Here is a 21329-nt window from a genome sequence, read left to right as displayed (position 1 = left end):
ATTTGCCACAGAATTCACCCTCTCCTACAGAATTGTACTTCAGAATCTCAGCTCTCATTTATTTAAAAAAAAAAAAAAAAAGCTTCTGGAATTGTAAGGGTTACAGAGAATCTGGAAAACAAAAAAGATAAACCAGTGCAGTGTACTCCTTCTGGAGTTCCAAACAGCCTGAAACAGTAGCTCAAAGAGTATGAGAGGGGTAGCCGTGTTAGTCTGAATCTGTGAAAAGCAACAGAGGGTCCTGTGGCACCTTTAAGACTAACAGAAGTATTGGGAGCATAAGCTTTCGTGGGTAAGAACCTCACTTCTTCAGATGCAAGTAATGGAAATCTCCAGAGGCAGGTATAAATCAGTATGGAGATAACGAGGTTAGTTCAATCAAGGAGGGTGAGGTGCTCTGCTAGCAGTTGAGGTGTGAACACCAAGGGAGGAGAAACTGATGAATTACAGTGATCTACAACCCATCCTGGACAATGATCCCTCACTTTCACAGACCTTGGGAGGCAGGCCACTCCTTGCCCACAGACGACCCGCCAACCTTAAGCATATTCTCACCAGCAACCACGCACCGCACCATAACAACTCTAACTCAGGAACCAACCCATGCAACAAACCTCGATGCCAACTCTGCCCACATATCTACACCAGCAACACCATCACAGGACCTAACCAGATCAGCTACAACATTACCGGCTCATTCACCTGCACGTCTGCCAATGTTATATATGCCATCATATGCCAGCAATGCCCCTCTGCTATGTACATTGGCCAAACTGGACAGTCACTACGCAAGAGGATAAATGGACACAAGTCAGATATCAGAAATGGCAATATACAAAAACCTGTAGGAGAACACTTCAACCTCCCTGGCCACACAATAGCAGATGTTAAGGTAGCCATCTTACAGCAAAAAAACTTCAGGACCAGACTCCAAAGAGAAACTGCTGAGCTCCAGTTCATTTGCAAATTTGACACCATCAGATCAGGATTAAACAAAGACTGTGAATGGCTTTCCAACTACAGAAGCAGTTTCTCCTCCCTTGGTGTTCACACCTCAACTGCTAGCAGAGCACCTCACCCTCCCTGATTGAACTAACCTCGTTATCTCCATACTGATTTATACCTGCCTCTGGAGATTTCCATTACTTGCATCTGAAGAAGTGAGGTTCTTACCCACAAAAGCTTATGCTCCCAATACTTCTGTTAGTCTTAAAGGTGCCACAGGACCCTCTGTTGCTTTTAGCTCAAAGAGGTGTGAACTGCCCCACTCATTTGAGTGATGCTCCATTAACTCAGCAATTCTGCAGCTGTGATGTTTGCCATTTTCCCCAAAATGTTACATTTCAACATCTCTCCCAGAGACTTTGCCATTGACTAGCTATAATGAAACTGGATGGGGTTTGACTAGACTATGACTTTATTCCTAAATGTCAGGTAGTACCTGACAGATAAAAGTGTACAGTGCAGGTAATTCCATAATCAATTACTTATACCCTAAGGCTGACAAGTGGACCCTAGTCTCCCTGAATAATTCTGGTGCCTCTTATACTGTGTCTGGATGAGCAATTACCAATCCCCCATGACATCTGTGAATTTGGCCCCCTCCCTATTCATATAGCTCCTAGCCTTGTCAACCCAAGGGGGCTTAACAGTTTCCTGCCACACCCTGTATTGCAACATGTCTGACCAAAATAATTTTTACTCCTGGAAAAGTTCCAGGATCTGCCCCAAGTCCCTCTTTGCTCTGATCATTAAGTCCACCCCTTTACACATTCCCAAATCATTGTGGTTCACTTTGGGGAAAAATCATATCTGGTCCCTGCTCACGGGCCACCACAGTGTACAGAAGGGACAACAGCTGGTCCCATAACATGCATGGTCCCATAACAGCTGGTCTGTCTAAAGCACCTGGTGTTGGCCACTGTTGGAAGACAGGATACTGGGCTAGATGGATCCTTGGTCTGACCCAGTATGGCTATTCTTACGTTCTTATGCCCCTCCTCCCATGCCAGCTTAGGGCTGCTTCACCACTGAGGCCTAGCTGCAATCTCCAGGCAACTTGGAAGCCTGTCTATGCGCCCAGTAAACAATATTGTGCCCGCAGATCCACACCAATGTCTGTGTGGCTCATTTGCCAACATCTGGAATACAAACACAAAGGAAAATTAACACTGATTCCCCACCTGCGGTCTCACGTACATTCTGTATGCTTCAGAGTGTCAACACCTAATTGCCTGAGTTTCACTAGCTCTCAGACCCAGCTAGGCTGCTGCTGTTGCTGCCCCAATCCTGAATGAGTGAGCCAAACTCATGTGCTGGAAGCCCCAACTTCATCAGACCCTATCTTAAAACTGTAACAAACTGGTACGTTGTGAGGGGACTCCCGTCACCGTGAATCATGAGGGGCCCCATCCCTCCCTGGCCTTAATGCCACATATGCCCTCAGTCTTCATAGGGCAGATCCCAGGCTCATCACCCTCCTGTAGAATAATGGATTCACCCCACCTCCTTGATCCATCTTTGACCTACTGAAACTATCTTTGACTCCCTCAAAGTTAATATGACCAATCGTCCCTCCCAGTGTATATCCCTCAATTCCATAGCCCTTCCAGAAGAGTCCCTATAGAACCCAGGTACTAGTTCATTGATCCTAAAAGTTCCAAAATGTGCTAACAGAAATGCCACCCTGAATAAGCCTACCTCTTGTCCGCAATGATGTGTGGGCTTTACGTTCCACACCAGATCCTTAAGCACAGTAACAGTGATGGGATGGCATGAATCTTCCTTAGGGCTGGTGCCTGGAAGTTTCTAGCAGGATGGTCTCAAAACTAAAAACACACTACAAGAATCTGAGTAACCATTCAGCCTATTGACCAACGTAAGGACCGGTAGGTGAGTGGAGATGGTTGATGATGCCAGTTGCCAGGTTGCTAATGACACCATGTACTGCAGCACTCATTCTTCCATTATGGGCTATATGGGTAACATACCCTCTTGCTCCTGAAATTGAACAAAATCATTAAGACTTCTTTTGTAGCTCTGCAGTGTTCACAGAGACCTCTATCTCTGCACTACAATGACAGTTGTCATACACCAGGTTCCATAGTGCTAGCAGCATCTATTTGGGTTCCTTGCTGGTTTCTGATGCTGGCTACCAGAATCTGTCCATCTGAAAATGAGACAATGCATCTGATATGATATTATCAGCCCTGGGCACGTGTCTGGAAGAGAAACACATATTAAAACTTAAATGTAGTACAAATGCCTTTACATACCTCATAACTCTGTGATCTGGAGGACTAGTAACTGATAACATACATCACCACCATGTTGTCACACCAGAAATAGATGCTTTTATTAGCGAACTCTGTTCCCCAAATGACCACTGCAACCAAATTAGAAAATGTTCCAAAAATGTTTTATTCTGTGGTATCCCTTTTTGTATCTATGTGAAGGGTCATTTTGGGGTGCATGACTTGTCTTGGTAAAACACACTCAGATGACTTGGGAGGTACAGTTTTTGGGGTATCTTTTAAACCATCTGCAAGTATCCATTCCTCCCTCTCCAATGACACTGCATTAAAATGGCTTGGAAACTGTTCCCAACCCCCCAAATCCTCCTTTATCTCTCTAGTAACGCTTAGAAAATGGTGAGGTCTGTCTCTGCTTGCAGAGGCATTCTGTGCCTTGCTTGCAGCATCCAGACCCAGGACTGCCACCTGGCAGGCAAAGTTAAGATGCCCAATTAACAGATTGTAGCTTGTGGAGTGTAACTTTTATGGCCCCCTACCTCTCCTGATCAAGCCCAATAGCTCCAGAAGTTTATCCTAAGGGAGTTTATATACCCACCGTGTTATACCTACATAGGTCAGCATTGTGGAAGGCCCCTCTGTTTTTTTTTTCCTCTGCTGGGGTACCCCCAACTTTTTAGCTAGTGCCTGAAAGTTGTTCATCAGGTTAACACACTCATCCAAATTTACCCTGCCCATGTATAAAGTCACCTAAGTTATGCACTATCTACCAGCATCACAGCCCTGTGTAGCATTGTACTAAATTTCTCAAATGCCAAACAGGATATTGTCCATCCCATGGACATAACTTTATCAAAATAATATTATCCTTTAACATTTTGGGTTTCTGTTTCAAAGTTGGAAGGATGCACTGGTAGCGGTCGACAAGCAGACTTGATATCATACTTGGCCATCAGTGACCTGGGGCCATAAGACCTAACCATGTGCACAGACCACAAGTCTGGGTCTATTCCATTGTTAACGGAGCTTCCCCATGAGTATTGCAGGTGGTCAATTAAATGATATTCACTTGGAACTTCCTTAGGGACCAAGTTCAGGGGAGAAATCCACATATTCTGTATCGGTAGATGATTGCATGGCCCTGTTACCCTATTCTTTAATTCTTGTGTAATCTTTTTCTTTACAATATGACCCATTATCACTAAGGACTTCAAATTTTTGGACATAATGACTTATTTCCCCTGTAAAGGGGATCCTAAACCCCTCAGTAAACCCATCCCACAGATATGCCCCATCTATCTTGTTAGCATAATCCCAAAGGGACACTTAACTCCTCCAGCTTAATTGGAGATGACACTTTTTGTCCAGCCCCCCATTTTTAGCTCACCCCCACCCTTCCTGTGCCTTGGCCCCCATACCTTGCTCTGGCCCCCAGGGATCTGTGGGCAGCACCTGACTTACCCATCCATTCTGTTTTGCTACTGCAGCCTTCCACAGTTGCTGTGGTAATTGCAGGCTTTGTGGCTCTAAAGCACATTTTGCAAGCATGCCTAGATTTTCAGATGCTATGAAAACTACTTTCATTAAATGCCCAGCAAATGTCATTATGAGACTCAGGCCTCTGGTGGGCTTACTGCAGAATGAACTGTCAGTATGGAAACCAGCCTGTGGTGTCATCTACTCTAACCTCATGTTGTGGTATGTCCCACTGGTTTGTGTTGCTGCCCACAATCTAAACTGTTCCTCATAGATAAACCAAGCCTGCCCCATAATGTACGATATGTGCACCTGATTATATCCATATATTTGAACAGTGCTATCTAGGTAAGCCTCTGCAATAAAGCCCACATAGATCAGGAAGGCAGCTTCACAGTTTTTCCATGTTCTAGTCACCTGTGGCTGCTTGGGCATTTCATTGCCCTACTTGCTTTGCCCCAATTTACTCTCTGTCAGCACCTCCCTGTGCAACAGTGAGATGTCTACAAAGTCACCTCTCAACATTTTATCTTTAGTTGTGCTGAGAAAGTGAACTCCCATTGGGTCAGCCACCCCAGCATAACCATACTCATGACTGGCATCCTCAGTGCCCCGTTCCTCATCAGTTGCCCCGGGAACGCAATTCTGTCCTGGGAATTCACGTTCCCAATCAATGGGTGAGTTGTAGGGTTCTCATAAACCAGCCCCCCCCTTCCCCTCCTTAAGGGCTTCTGCCCCCTGGTGAGCAGTCTGCCTCATGTGATGATCACCTGTCTCCCAAGCTGGAGCTTGAGTTTCCATTAAAACCACTTCCAGACCTCCCTCACCCATAGAAGCTCCCAGCTGCTGCAACAACTGAAGGCTGTGTAATGCCATAATTTCTGTACAAGGTGTGTGTACCCCAGACCTCTCCAACACAGCTCTTAGGAGACCAGATCCCCACATAGCCTGTTTGCTTGTTCTGCTACTCCACTAGGTTCAGTGTCTCCTGCCCTCTTGGAGGGAGGGGTAAGAGACCACCCTCCCATCTTGCCCACTTTTCCTCTCCGGGGACCTAGGTGGGAGCAAGTTCCTTGAACCTCACTGAAGTCCCCCCCCTACAGACACCTATTGGATGGAAGGGACTCACTTTAACACCCTGACCCTGCAACCTGTATTTGGTGCTGATAAAACTCACCACAGCCAGTCATGTTGCTCTCCTCTCTTGCAGTCCGTTTGTTCAAGTTGCCGAGGGAGGTTGTGGAATCTCCATCTCTGGAGATATTTAAGAGTAGGTTAGATAAATGTCTATCAGGGATGGTCTAGACAGTATTTGGTCCTGCCATGAGGGCAGGGGACTGGACTCGATGACCTCTCGAGGTCCCTTCCAGTCCTAGAATCTATGAAAGTGTTCTACCTCTGAGCAACCCATTACACCTTGTAAGCTTTGTAGTACTTCAGCAACAACTTTGGAAGCAACTGCCCAGACAACTTGAATCAATTCTCTGTTGGCATCCCTGCCCCCATACCCAACTAGTTCACCACAGGGTGTGTTTGCTTCCCTTCAGATCTGTGTTACTTCCCAGTAAAGGGGTATCCATTTGGTAGATGCAGACCACCCTGGGATCTGCCAGCTGTGGTCCTGTGTCCAACCCCTTGCCCATGCAGCGAGGATCCTACCCCCTGGTTTCCCTTGGTCCCCCATGAGCTGGGTTTGGAACTCCCTACTTCATCGGCTCTAACATGCCTGTTATGACCAGCAGGAAGGGGGGGGGGGCACCCCCCTTCCTGTTTGTTACAGCCCCACACCAATGAGCTGAAACTCTCTCCTTTTCTGCTTCTGCTGCTCGGGAGGGGGTCTCTTCCCCCCCCCCTTTTGCTGTTCTCACCAATCTGCTACTTCATAGAATCATAGGACTGGAAGGGACCTCGAGAGGTCATCCAGTCCAGTCACCTGCACTCAAGGCAGGACTAAGTATTATCTAGACCATTCCTGACAGGTGTTTCTCTAACCTGCTCTTAAAAATCTCCAATGATGGAGATCCACAACCTCCCTAGGCAATTTATTCCAGTGCTTAACCACCCTGACAGTTAGGAAGTTTTTCCTAATGTCCATCCTAAACTTTCCTTTCTGCAATTTATGCCCATTGCATCTTGTCCTATCTTCAGAGGTGAAGAACAATTCTTCTCCCTCCTCCTTGTAACAACCTTTTATGTACTTGAAAACTGTTATCATGTCCCCTCTCAGTCTTCTCTTTTCCAGACTAAACAAATCCAGTTTTTTTTCTAGTAATGTTTTCTAGACGGTTAATCATTTTTGTTGCGCTTCTCTGGACTTTCTCCAATTTGTCCACATCTTTCCTGAAATGTGGCACCTAGAACTGCACACAATACTGAGGCCTAATCAGCACAGAGTAGAGCGGAAGAATCACTTCTCATGTCTTGCTTACAACATTCCTGCTAATACATCCCAGAATGATGTTCGCTTTTTTGCAACGGTGTTACACTGTTGGCTCATATTTAGCTTGTGGTCCACTATGACCCCCAGATCCCTTTCTGCAGTACTCCTTCTTAGGCATTCCTTTCCCATTTTGTATGTGTACATGGCATCAAGAGAGAACAAAGTGCTTTAGTTCCTGCTGTTCTGCCTAGTCCAGGTGAGAGAGGGATTTTCTTGCACCATTGTGGACCTAAATAGTTTCCCCTCTCTTCCAGTCTTCTGGTGTGGAGGGGATGGAAAACAGGGTCTTCCTTCCTTATGGGTTGTCTTGCTACTGATGCTTATTCTCCACTTGAAGACTTAATACTCTTTTGACCTCACAGTTAATTGCTATGGAGAGCACGATCTCCCCTTTTTTTGCTGAGTAGTGAGCCACAAGAGCAGAAACAAAGATCCACTTTTCATGCAAATCATCTAATTTAAAAATACCCTACAAGATACAAAAATACCTCCTAAATCTCCAGCCATCCATAGTGTCTTTGGGGAAAATAGGGTAGACAGGATATGAATTTCTAATGCGTATTTTTTAAAAAGGCTTGTTTTAAAAGTTTCAAGTCTCCTCCCTATATTCTGAAGGGGGCGGGAGGGGGAGGCACAAGCCTATTTTTTTCATTTGCAAATGACCTAATGCTAATCACTGGCCACAGCCAAACTGAAAGTCAGTAACAATGTTGCCTGAGCTTAGACTCCAAGGACAGTCTCCACTCTAGAACACTGTTTTTGATTTAGAGTAAGTTTGAAACAACCTAAAACAGGATTTATTATTCAATATTGTATTAATGGGAATGTCAGATAATAATTATGAAGCATCACAATCAAATGGAATGACCAATTGGCAAATAACATGGATTTACCTACAGACGTATTTGCTATATTCAGTTGAAGAATGTTAATGTTTCTCCCTTGTGTTATATTGAAAGTGTCAACTAAGTATACTAACTGTCACTGAGCAGGATTAGCTTATTTTTTTTCCATAGCACCTAAAAGGATTAACTTTCTGGTATCCCCTTAATAATCACAGTAATGACACTGCAATAGAATTCATTAACTTCGACTATACTTGAAGACCTGTAGCTTTCCTGAATAATAAAATATCCAAGCGGCAAACTAGAAAGATTACTAAGGTTCTTCAGTAGATGGAGAGAGCTGCTACATCATTGGGCAAACTTTCATTAGTGTATCTGTCTCTAGAGAAAGAAGCTTCACGGTTGAAATTCTTAGCTTAAAATGTGTACTTGTAAATAAACCACTTGAATATGATGGTTCTTATGGAGCAATATCAGCATATCCTCAGTCCCTAAACAGAGCTGAATGTGTGCTTCAAAGAGTTTAGTAACCTAGAGTACTTAAAACAAAATACCTGGCTGTTATACTAATCTTGCACAATTGTTCAATCACAACACTTTCTGGTCACCAAAGCTTTGTGACTGAATTACTTACTTTATGCTGAAGGCTCAGTTGCTTATAGTTCATACAACAAATACAAAACCGTTCAAATACATGAACATCTGAGTAGATGCCTGCTAAATATAAAAGGCAAGACAAGCTGAAAAAAATATTCTGTTTTAGGTGTAAACCAGAGATTTATAGTGTTAATTAAAATGTTTCCATTGTTTCCCTTTATTTCTATCCAAAACAAAAAATTGGCAATGTTGGTTGAATTTTGTTTTAGAAGCTTGTGGAAATTCTACTTCTGATATATTGCATGCTACTTTAGTACTTCACCGAGTATCTAGTACATTATTGGTGTTTCTGGTTGAAATGCCCATGGCTAGCAATTTCTAAATAGGTTGTAGCAATCCGGAAGTCAGTTGGAATGCTCTCTTGAAAACTGGGTAGGCAGAGGGAACCTGAGCCCTTGGATATTTATCCCAGAGTTTGCTTGCAAAGGCTTTTTCCTCCTACCTCTTGGTATATGCTTTTTCCAAAGACAAAATATGCTAAGAAACTGCCTAAAAGCTGTCTCATCTAGTTTCTGTTGCATACTGTTCTCCCAGGCCACACTCAGTACCTCCTACTATAGTTCACATGATCAGCATCTGGTCTTCTCAACCAGCTGCATTTCCTTGTCAGTGTTTAGCATTCTGTGTTGGGAATGTGTTGCCATATTTTCCTTTAAGAGGTAAATAATAACTTTGTTACTCCTAGTTTCCTAACGGCCAATATCAATTGTGACAGATATGGCAATTTCCTGCTATATCCTCAAAAACCCTTGTTGAATTAAGTTTAAGTATCTTTGGAGTCCATTGTATTACATGCAAAGGTTATTGTGGGCCGGGATTCTATGTAATCTCTCTAGGGGAGAAATGTGAGGTGAACCCTTGGAAGTGTTAAGAAATTCAGAGGACTGTAGTGAACCATGTTTGTCCCAGAAGTCCATTGTTGTGTGGAACAAGTGTCAAGAGGTTTGATTGGAGAAATCTCAAGATGAATGTAAATTCCCCACTTCCAATAATGCAAAAACCCAGCCTTTTGAAGCTATGTCCTGAGGAGTGAGCCGTTGTCTGCTGTTTAGGTGTTACTGGAGACTCAAAATCCAAGGCCCAAGCTGTATAAAGGAAAAATGACCGTATATACTCATTCATTAGCGAGTTCATTTATAAGCTAACCCCCCAAAATGGATAGGTAAAAATAGCAAAAACTGTATGACACTTTCATAAGCCGACCCTATATTTCAGGGGTTGGAAAACTTTGGCTCCCGGCCCACCAGCGTAAGCCGCTGGCGGGTTGGGACGTTTTGTTTACCTGGAGCATTCACAGGCACAGAGCCCCTCAGCTCCCAGTGGCCGCTGTTTGCTGTTCCCAGCCAATGGGAGCTGCGGGAAGTGGTGCCACGTCCCGCAGCTCCCATTGGCTGGGAATGGTGGACTGCAGCCATAGGGAGCTGAGGGGCTCCATGCCTGCACACGCTCCAGGTAAACAAAACAGTGTATTAAATATTCAATTCAGTGATTCCATAGAGTTTAAAATCATCAAATTTTGGTGTAGACCTGTTTATAAATCGACCCCTGCTCTTCAATGCGTCATGTTTTTACCAAAAATATTTGGCTTATGAACGAGTATCTACGGTAACTTATTTGTGGGGAGAGTGGGCTAGTTCTGAACTAAAGCTGTAATGAACTTGTAATCACAGGGGAAAAAACACTTTTTGTGGGGTTTGAAGGACTGACTCCTACCAGAGCCTCTGCTGTAGCTGGGGAGTGATCTCTGGTAAGCTTATTAGGATGTATGTGGTTCTTTTATTGTTTTTAATACATTTTCTCTGTAATGTTTTCACCTTAAAAATAAATGTGCTTGCTTATAAAAGGCTGTGTGGTAACTTATAACTGCTGGCCGTTACAGTTGCTTGTAGCCTTTGAAGAGAAAGCAAAGCGAAACTGCTGGCCTATTTAGGCAGTCTGGCTTGCTGGGAATATCACTGTATGAGGCAGGGGAAAACCCCAGTTAGGAGGGAGACATGCTCAAATAAATTTTAGTCTCTAAGGTGCCACAAGTACTCATGTTTTTTTTTTTTTGTGTGTGTGGATACAGATTAACACGGCTGCTACTCTGAAACCTTCCCAAGAAATGTGATGGCTAATTAGCTGGGAACCTAGAGTAGGTGCCCTTAACTGTGACTGCAAATATCCTTTAAATCTAACCCAGACTATGTGAGACTTTAAGAATAGAGTCCTGGACAGGTCTCAGGAGACCTGGGTTCTATTCCCAGCTGTGCCGCTGATCTACTGGATGACCTTGGGCAAATCACTCTAGCTATTTCTTTCTCAGTTTCCTATCTGTAAAACTGTGTTAATGATACTTTGAGATCTACAGGGGAAAAGCTCTATATAAAAGCTTGTATAGATATAAGTATTGTTATATTTAATGTTGTATTAAATTTTTGCTTAATGTTGACAAATTGGAGTTATTAGGTTGTAGGTCTTTCCTGCCCTTTCCCACCTAAAGTAGCTTATTCAGATATTGCTAATTTCATTGACTGACTAGTATCTGTTAGAAACTATTATGCATCTTAAAAAACATTTTGTTAATTAATTTGCTGCATCAAGCAACACTTTTATTTATGTAATAGATATATCTTAACACATGCTATATAATTCTTCACTAAAAACTATCTTCTTTTAGTTGACCACAGCCGAGTTAAACTGACTTTAAAAACACTCCCGCAAGATTCAGACTATATCAATGCAAATTTTATTAAGGTATGTATTAACATCTGACTACATTAAAATACCTTTGGAGTTTTGATTTCATAGAAATGCAATTTTAATCGCTAATATTTTACAAACTTATGAAATAAGAACTCAAATCTTACTATAGAACATTTCCAGTTGGCATAATTTTATTTAATTTTCAAACATGTTGGTGTATACTTTAAATGAGTTAATGTCTAATGTTACTTTATACTATACATTGTACTTTTATTAAAAAAAAAAAAATTTAGTTAGGAATTGGCTAACCTATCACTATTTCAGTGCAGTAAAACTGCAGATCTGTCGTTCTGTTGAGATATACACCTCTACCTCAATATAACGCTGTCCTCGGGAGCCAAAAAATCTTACCACATTATAGGTGAAATTGCGTTATATCGAACTTGCTTTGATCCATTGGAGTGCGCAGCCCCGCCCCCCCCAGAGCGCTGCTTTACCGCATTATATCCAAATTCGTGTTATATCGGGTCGCATTATATCGGGGTAGAGGTGTACTTCCAGGTAACATTTATAGGAAAAACTGCTCATAGGAAAATGATAGGATATTTTAAGATAAAAAAAATATTATGTATATACATAATTTGCATATTTATTATAGAATATTCGAGCCTTTACAAAGGCTCACCACTGCATGGAGATGGTAGATATAGAATATTATTTATATGCGGATCTTCCAATGTTTAGCAAATATTTGATCACTATTGGGGGGGGCTTATTTTAATACAATAAAAGTAGCATTCTTTCCGAAAACCTACTTTTCAGGTAGTAGAATCATGGTAGGATGTTGTTATGCTTTGCCTTTTGTCTGTGTGATCTGAAGTGACATAGTTCTTAAGTTTTCCTGGAACTCTGATCCACTTTTCTTCAGTGGGCATGCTTTTAATCTCTAATTCTTGCTTTTTTTAAAAAAAAGTTTCATTACTTGGACATAAATTTGATTTGAGAAATTTTTAACAAATATTTCAAAGTTCAGTCAAATTTTTATGTTCATTGTCTGGGAATATTTGCTTTTGACTTCAAAATAAAAATATTCTGACTAAAACTGTCTTGAATAACTTGTAAATTTGAAAACTTGAGCTTTGAAATGTAACACTAGTTAAAAGAAGAAATGTAAACACTAGTAGTATTAAAAAAATTATAACTGGGTTGCAAAATGAATTGAATAAATTCATGGAGATAGATCAATCAATGATTACTAGCCAAGACAGTCAAGCATGCAACCCCATTCTCTGAGTGTCCCTAAGACTCAGTGCCAGATGCTGGGACTGGACCACAGAGGATGATAGATCACTTGAAAATTGCCCTGTTCTTTTAATTGATTCTGAAGTATCTGGCATTGGATGCTATTGGAAGTGAGGATATTGGGCTAAATTGACCTTTGGTTTGACTCAGTATGGCCATTCTGATGTAAATAACGGTGCATGTTTTCCTAGAACTTTGTTTGGTGGGCAAATTTAATATGAAGCATACTGTCAGATTTAAATATAAAGTATTTTTTTTCATTTTTAACAAATCTTATAAAGCAAGGGAAATATTGCAGAATTGGAATTTTTATACAAACTTTCCTTTAAAAAAAAAAAAAAATTACTAAACTCCTCGGTCTTAATTTTTTTTATGCTGGCATAATGTAAGAACGTACAACTGTGAAATCCTGGTCCATTTGAAGCCAATAGGGGTCCGTCTACACTGAAGCTGGGAGCATCTCAACCAGCCTAAGTAGATGGACATGTTCTAGCTCTCTTTGAGCTAGTGCAATAAAAATAGCAGGGTGGATGTTGCAGCACAAACTAGCCACCTGAGCTCAGACGCGTCAAGTTAGGTGGGCTTGTTATCGGGTGGCTAGCATGTGCTGGAGTATCCACTCTGCTAGTTTGTGTGTGTTAGTGTGTGTGGCATGAGCGCCTATCCATCTACCCTGGCTGGAAGGCAGCTCCCAGCTGCAGCGTAGACATACCCTTGTAAAATTCCCATTGTCTTACCCCCTTCTTTTACATCAAGTTAGCTGTTTGGAAGTGTGGTGGAGGCTATTTTTGCCGTCTTTTGGATATGGAACAAAATATGAGTTTGTGAAAGGAGGACACAGAAAAGAGATTCTAGATTTACATTTAAATTATGAAATAGAGATTTTTTTTTTAATCCAATACAACTAGACTTCTCTTGTGAACATTCAGCTGTTTCTCTCTTTTTTGCAATTTTAGGGAGTACATGGGCCACAAGCATACGTTGCTACCCAGGGACCATTAGCAAATACTGTAATAGATTTCTGGAGAATGATATGGGAGTACAATGTTGCAGTAAGTACCCTACTTCTCTTTTTAAACTTGTTACATACATACATACATACATACATAGTGATGAATATTGAGCTACTAAGGCCTGGTCCCCACTAACCCCCCACTTCGGACTAAGGTACGCAAATTCAGCTATGTTAATAACGTAGCTGAATTCGAAGTACCTTAGTCCGAACTTACCGCGGGTCCAGACACTGCAGGCAGGCTCCCCCGTCGATGCTGCGTACTCCTCTCGCTGAGCTGGAGTACCGGCGTCGACGGCGAGCACTTCCGGGATCGATTTATCGCTTCTAAACCAGACGCGATAAATCGATCCCAGAACATCGATTGCCTGCCGCCGGACCCTCCGGTAAGTGTAGACGTACCATAAGAATGCATTTTCAGAGTCTATTGAAGCTGTTGGCACAAAGAAATGTTTACAAACATTGAGCAACTTGGACTTCTGCCAAAAATTCTACAGACTGGCTAAAATCGTAATGACCTACAGTGTTGAAACAGAACTTGTTTTTTATAGTATGAATGAAAATTGTGGGAAAACATTAAATTTAAATATTGCCAATAAAATAATTTTATTGTATACAAACAGCTCAAATGCATCATTAATCATTTTTCGGGAATAGGGTTTACCACTCTAATTAGTCTAGTATGGACTGACACAATCGGTTTCAGAAATAATGGTTCAAACATTTAAAAAAAAAAAAAGCGCGCGAGAGAGTGAGCTTAGGAGTTGTCTTTCTCTTAGAATTCATGTAGTGATATAGTTTTGCACTGTTGTAATGAATTAAGTGGAAGCTTTAGTACTATGAAACTCATCTCTTTTCTACTAATTCATGAGCCTTTCATAAGGGTACAACTTTATCATTCATATTTTCATAACACAAGAAAATTTAAAATATTCAATTTTAATGTTTACCAATTAAGTGATTTAGTGACTGGGGAATCTTGATGTTACTCTATAGTACAATGAATAGCTTAACATTTTAAAGATTTCCTATCTAGAGGTTTAAGGTAATACACACAACTTCATGAAAAATAGCAGTAAGTTGCATTTTAAAATTTTGAATATTTCTTTAATTATGTATGAGTGTAAAAATCTGTCCTGGTTCTTTCCAGGCAATTTAATTAAGCCAACTATGGCTGTGTTTGCTTGCAAAGCATATAACCACATACATTGTGTATAAAGGGCAAGGGCAATCACAACTTGTCAATCTATGTAAGAAATTAAGTATATAACTCTTATAGACTGACATCTCTCACTGTTAATTTAAAAACATTGGGATGGCAATGAATACAAATAACTTATGGATGTAAGAAATTACTATTGCTATTTGAGTAGATTAGCTGTAAGTGATAATTTGGACTCAGTGTTTAGTATTTAAATTGTTAATATTAAAAGTACATCTGCATGTGTGCAATTCTTAATATGCATAACTTGTATTTAGATTTTAACAGAGGTTTAAACACTTCAGTAATGGGCAGTCAAAAAGTCTGAGTACTTTCTCAGATGGCAAAGTTCTGAACTTCCATGAAAGATGTTAAAATGTTAACTTCCTGTAGTTATATATTTCTTCCTTTTTCAGATAATTGTAATGGCCTGTCGAGAGTTTGAAATGGGACGGGTATGTATGCTAAAAACAGAAATATGAATAAATATTGCAGCCCCACTTGCTAGGACAATATTTTAATTATTGAGACTTTTTACGTAAAGTCAGTAACTACAAATATAGCTCAATTGCACTGAGTAAAAGAGCCTTTATTCTTGTCATTCTTTATGGAGAGAGTTCACAAACCTACTTCCATGAGCCAAGTTGTGTCAATATGCATAGAAAATCAGTGAACTTGGCCACTTTTTCATTCTAGAAAGCAGCTGTTTTCTGGTAACTATACCACAGTGCTAGCCAGGTACAACCTGAATAGACTCCAAGCTAATATTTATCTTCAGTTATAAAAGGATCCCTATGAATTAAAATAAACTAATGGTAGCTGTCCTGCTGGTCTTCTCACTGTGGAGATTATCATGCTCCTAGTGCAGTTTTAGGCATAAAAAGGTCCATTCATCAAATAAGGAATCTTGATTTTGAGTCCATAAGAATCCCTTGTCAGATGAGGAGACAGGAAGGGCTGATATTGCTCTGTCATGCTTCCTAGTTTAGTGAGTATTTTCCAGTGCCACAGGGAAACTCTATGCAACCACTATTGCTAACTCTGTGCATTTAAAAAAAAAAAATTTGAATCAGGTTCCAAAAGATCACAAGATCACTTTAAAAAAAAATAATTAAAAAAAAAAATCTCACTTTTACAAATAATCTCTTGCTTACATTTGTTGGTCTTCTGTTTTTTCAAGTCCTTAAGGTTTGTTTTCAAAGGTTTGTTTTCTCTGCAACCATGAAGACTAAAATCTTATTTTTTTTTTGTTTTGTTTTAAATGAAAACTGAGATTCTCTCTCAATCACAGGACTCCAGAAGCTGGAGTTTTATCGCATGTCTCATATTTGGTGTTTTTCTTAAAATTGCAAAAGTTGGCAACACTTTTACTGTCAGTGACTTTCTTAAAGTACCAACTATGGATTAAATTAGGACTACACTTTTTTTTTTAAATAGAAAAAATGTGAGCGGTACTGGCCTTTACATGGAGAAGAAAGTGTAACTTTTGGACCATTTCAGATTTCTTGTGTAAGTATAAAGTTTTGTGAACTAATATTTTCAATGGACTTATTGCTGTACATCTTAAAGAGCTCTTCCTATTATCAGATGTACTCATTAGCACAGACTCTGAATGCTTTTTTGTGATCGCGTGTAAATTTTAATTCTAAACATGTAACTTGTTTTAAAAATGCACCTTTCTCGTTGTGGACAGAACAGGCCCTAGGTGGTTTCACTGTGGCTACTAATTCTCAGTTCTTTATTGGGCATCCCTAGTGACATAAGACACTGTCTTGCCTGGCTATGCAGAGGACTTTAGTGTCTCACTTTATTCTATTCTATTCTATTAGTAAAATGTATACTTATTTATTGTATGTCCTGGAAAATTCATCTTTCGTATTTAGCAAATCACTGCAGAGAGGTGAATAACTTTTATAGCTGTCCACATTAATATTAAATATTTGGTTGAATGCCAGCATTGTTTGACACTGCACAAGGCACAAATGGTCCCTGGCCTGAGCTTGTCATTTAAAATTCAAAAATGGATATTCGTTTACTGGGAGACCAGAAAATGGTAACACTTTTTGTTTACCTAAAAAAGGTGTGGGTATAGTAGTATGTTCAAGGGCCCTTCAAATGCAAACTCACTTGAAATACCTTTTAATAGGGAAGTGAGTGCATACTGGGATAAAGGTAGCATTTGTGGTATGGGTTGGTTGCAGTTATAAGGCATCAGGAAAAGGAAGAAAATAGAAGGAAAGGTGAGGCTGCCATCACAGAGGGAATGAAAAGGGTAAGGAGAGACGGAACACTATAAGCAGGGACTGAATTGTGTCCCGTCTTAGAAAGGAAAATAACCTTAAATTTGATTCAGTAAATGATGGAGATTAATAGAGGGATTCAGGTGGGGGAGAAACATGATCTGAGTGCATGGCAAGGAAGGATAAATTGAAGGAAGCAAGTTAGAAAACAAGGAGGCCAGAGAAAGTTAACTAAGGCATGGAGAAGCATTAGAGCAGGGGTCGGCAACCTACAGCACGCGACCCGATCTTGAGTGGCACGCTGCCTGCCCGGTGAGAGGAGCCGGAAAGCGCCACGCTGGGGGAAGAAGCAGGGGAGGAGGGAAGCTTGGCTGCCGCAGGACCAAGCTTCTGACTCCTGCCCCCGCAAGGGAGAGCAATTGGGGGGGGGTGTCCCGGCCCCCTGCCCCATTCAGGCCCCCCCCCACCGCTCTTCCTTGCGGGGGCAGGAGGCAGAAGCTTGGTCCTGCAGCAGCCAAGCTTCTTCCCCCCCACACACACTTCTGCCCCCATTGTGATGCATTCCGGCCCTTCCTCCCCCTCCCCCTCCCCCTCCCTGCCGGCGATGGCCCTTGTGAGGGGGAGGGCGAGCGGAGCAGAGCCGAGCGTGCTTCCTGTTCCGTAGAGGAGGCGGAGAGAGATAGGGACGGGCCTTGGGGAAGGAGGTGGAACAGGGCGTATCCCTCCCAGCCCCACGAGCCGAGCACCCCAGCATTCTGCCCTGCACCCCCACACACACCCCAGCGCTCTGCCCTGACCTCCCCCCCAACACCCAGCCTTCTGCCCTGCACCTCCACACCCCCCCCCCCCCCCCCCCCCTCCCTGCCCCCCCCCCCCCCCCAACACCCAGCCTTCTGCCCTGCATCTCCACACACATCCCAGACTTAGAGAGAGAGACTTCTAAAAAATGTTAACATGTATTACCGGCACGCGAAACCTTAAATTAAAGTGAATAAATGAAGACTTGGCACACCACTTCTGAAAGGTTGCTGACCCCTGCATTAGAGGTACAGGGACATATTTTGAAATATACTAGAGAAAGACGTAATAGAATTTGGTGACAGCTTAGTTTTATGGGGAAATTTCATTTCTAAATAGGGTAGCCTCTGGCCACGATATTATCTGATTTTTTTTAAACCCCAAATCTTTTCGTTTTTTAAAAAACACGTTTACCTGTCTAGCTTCGTAGCAGATAAATAGCTTTTACACTGACTCTTCAGGTAAGTCTTAAATTACCAAAAAGTGAATTATTTTTGTTCACATGACACTATAGAGAATAAAGTTGGGGTTTATATCTAATTTGTTGTATATTAAATTCCTATCCATTCACAGATGTTTCCTCTTATTTAGGAAACTGAACAAGCAAGAACAGACTACTATATTAGAACGCTATTACTTGAATTTCAAAATGTAAGTAGTTAAAACATGAAAGGTTTCCCCACTCAGGACAGATGCTCAGACTATTTGTGTTTTACATTTTTAGTCTTAATCTGGTATGATTTAACATCTGTTCAAAGATCTCAGATGGTATATAATCAAGGAAACTTACGAAAAAATCAAGTCGTTAATATTAAAGGAGAAAAAGCTTGGTTCTCTGCTTATGTACATTACCAAGTTTGTAAAGGATATAAATAGTTTAGTTACAAGAAACAAAAGGTTCATGAAATGTCTTTTAACGTACTATCTGTCCTTATGGTAGTGCTTTTGTGGTTAACCAAATCTGTGTGATGTTTTTCAGTAGTGTTCATTAACAATACAGCGCCAGATCTTCAGCTGGTATAATTTGTTGAAGTCCATGAAGCTATACTGTTTACACCAGCTGAATATCTTATCCACAAATTTAATCTGAAGGGCTAAATAAGCTTTTTTGATCCAGCCAACCTTTTTAATGCCTCTTAGTACGCGATCTGACTGTTTCCTTGACTATAATTTTGTGTCTGACAGACGTGTCTGACTGCCCACCCTACAGATTATTTATTGGCCTGAGAAAGTGCTTCCTGGTTTTTGTTTGAAATTTTCTTTTAATGCCCAGTTATACCCACTTGCCTTATTATCTCTGTTTAATGTAAAAATGATTATGTTTTTCAGTCTAGCTTTGATAAATAAAATTTTCATCTAGGCTTCAATATCTTGCTGACATGGCCTCTGAATGTTTTTTTGCTTCATCTAATAGATGCTTTTAGCTTTAGGTTAATAGGTGCTGACCTTCCTGCTTCTGCTTGTCACTTTGTTTTTGTCAGTTGAAGTCCTTAGGGATTTGGAGGATGCAGTCAAGGCTCAAAATAGAAATAAATGTTAAAAACAAAACAAAACAAAAACTGTGCTTGAAGCACACTTTTTTTTTCTGCCATCAAAATTACTAACAAAGATAGTGTTACTAAAATTGCACTTTCAAGATATAGTTCATTGGTTAGAATAAGAACCTTATGAGTAACATTCTCTGATATTTAAGTACTTATGACAAATGATCTGTGATAATACCAATTAATACTGATTTTTCATGTTAGTTAATTTGGAAGTTATGAATGTTAATCCTTAAGAATTGCAGTCACTTTTTTCTGAAATAAAACTAAGTTCTTCTTTTGAGTGATGTCCCTCTGGGTGCTCCACATGTAGGTGTGGCCACGCACCTTGGGCCTAGGATCAGAGATCTTCATCAGCAGTGCCCTTCAAACCACACATGTTCTTGGCCCCCCTCACACTCTACACAGGATGTGTATATGTAGCGCTGTACGGTCCTACTGCCCATAGTTCCTTCTCCTACTGCCTTTGGTCTGTGACGGAATCCTCAGAAGAGTCCGCTTTTTCTATTCCCTTACTAGATAGTGCCTTACCCATTAGTGTAGTTACTATCTTCTTCTTTCTTATTTTTGTTTTAATTTTACCTTCAGTTATTTCATAGCTTAGGTTTCCGTTTCCCCACTTCCCACCCTTCCCAACTGGGAAGCTTTTTCTTTCACCCTTATGCCCAGATACTTCATGTTTAAAAGATACATTTCTTCAGAGCTGCCTTCCCAGTAACAGCCACCCACCCGCAGTGCATTCGCTGTCTGAGAGAGGGGGACATCCCACAGAAGTGTTCCCACTGCCTTGGCCTGAAACCCAGAGCCGGGACATTAGATTAAAACTTCTCTGTGACCAGCATCAGACTCTGGCCTGGACTCCTCGTTCCCCACATCCCTTGAAGAGAGAACCTTCTCTTTCTTGGATGAAAATAAATGAGCTCCTTCTCACACTTTGAGGCATAGCCCACCAGAATACCATTGCCTGCGAGGTCTGTTGCCTCAGCACATCTGACGGGACACAGCTCCAGGGCCCGTCCAAGTACCTCTGGTACCAACTTGAAGAAACGGTCGTAGGATCCTAACCAGGCCAGACCTACAGCCCTCGGCACCATTTCACGGCTCTGAGGAACGAGACAGACCAACTTCAGGAATTTTGGCACCAAAAAAAATGCCAGCACCAGTACTCTTTCCAACAGTGATTAAACCATTGGCCCCAAGAGAGCCCATGGCATCATCAAAATCGTCGGCATTGGCCAAGTCTCTTGAGCAATCTATGGACACTTCAGAGGAATACACCCTTCCTTCGACATCAAGTTACACACTGGTACCAATGATGCTTTTCCACCTTCCACAAGATTTTAGATACCCTAAAGATCTGCTGGTATCTGACATTCCTGGGTCTCTGCTTTTTTGATGTGACCTACCCTCTCTGGACTCAACGTCACTCCTCCCTTTCTCCTCTGAGGATGGCACCTACCTTCCCCAGCAATGAGAAGGAAGAAGAGGAGTGTTCCATTACTCCCTCATTTACCAGCCAAATCATACCTCTTCCATCCTCACTATCCACAATCCACATCTGGTCAACAGTCTTGGCATGGACCACTGTAGATACAGCCACATGTTTCACTCACTCCACACTGGCCATATTGGGACCCTTGGGCCATGTACAGGGAACAGTCAGGAACCCTTCCAGGGACCTACACCTCTTCCTTTTCCATCAGTCTCTTGCCCCCTGGAGATTGAACCCCCACCAGTACCAATTGAAGAGGAGGAACAGGAGGAGGGGGCTCCTTCATTTTTCCTCCTCCCACCCCGACGAGGCGATCATGCCTCCACCTCCTACATTTGCCGATGACTTCAGACATTGTCAGGACTTATTCTGCAGGATTGCAGACT

At 41.6% G+C, this 21329-nt stretch overlaps 1 protein-coding gene across 5 annotated transcripts in view; it reads left to right on the top strand.

The window, feature by feature from the left end:
- Positions 1-21329, top strand: part of PTPN12 (protein tyrosine phosphatase non-receptor type 12) — a 144942-nt gene that overhangs the window by 63224 nt on the left and 60389 nt on the right. For all 5 annotated transcript variants that reach the window (XM_034765924.1, XM_034765961.1, XM_034765942.1 and 2 more), the window contains exons 3-7: positions 11329-11405; positions 13613-13708; positions 15286-15324; positions 16307-16378; positions 18499-18558. In XM_034765924.1, the coding sequence (XP_034621815.1) occupies positions 11329-11405; positions 13613-13708; positions 15286-15324; positions 16307-16378; positions 18499-18558 (344 nt within the window). The remainder of the gene's footprint in view (positions 1-11328; positions 11406-13612; positions 13709-15285; positions 15325-16306; positions 16379-18498; positions 18559-21329) is intronic.

Source organism: Trachemys scripta, chromosome 1, assembly GCF_013100865.1.
Source record: "Trachemys scripta elegans isolate TJP31775 chromosome 1, CAS_Tse_1.0, whole genome shotgun sequence".
NCBI classification, from domain to species: domain Eukaryota; kingdom Metazoa; phylum Chordata; order Testudines; family Emydidae; genus Trachemys; species Trachemys scripta.
This window is presented reverse-complemented; position numbering and strand designations above follow the sequence as displayed.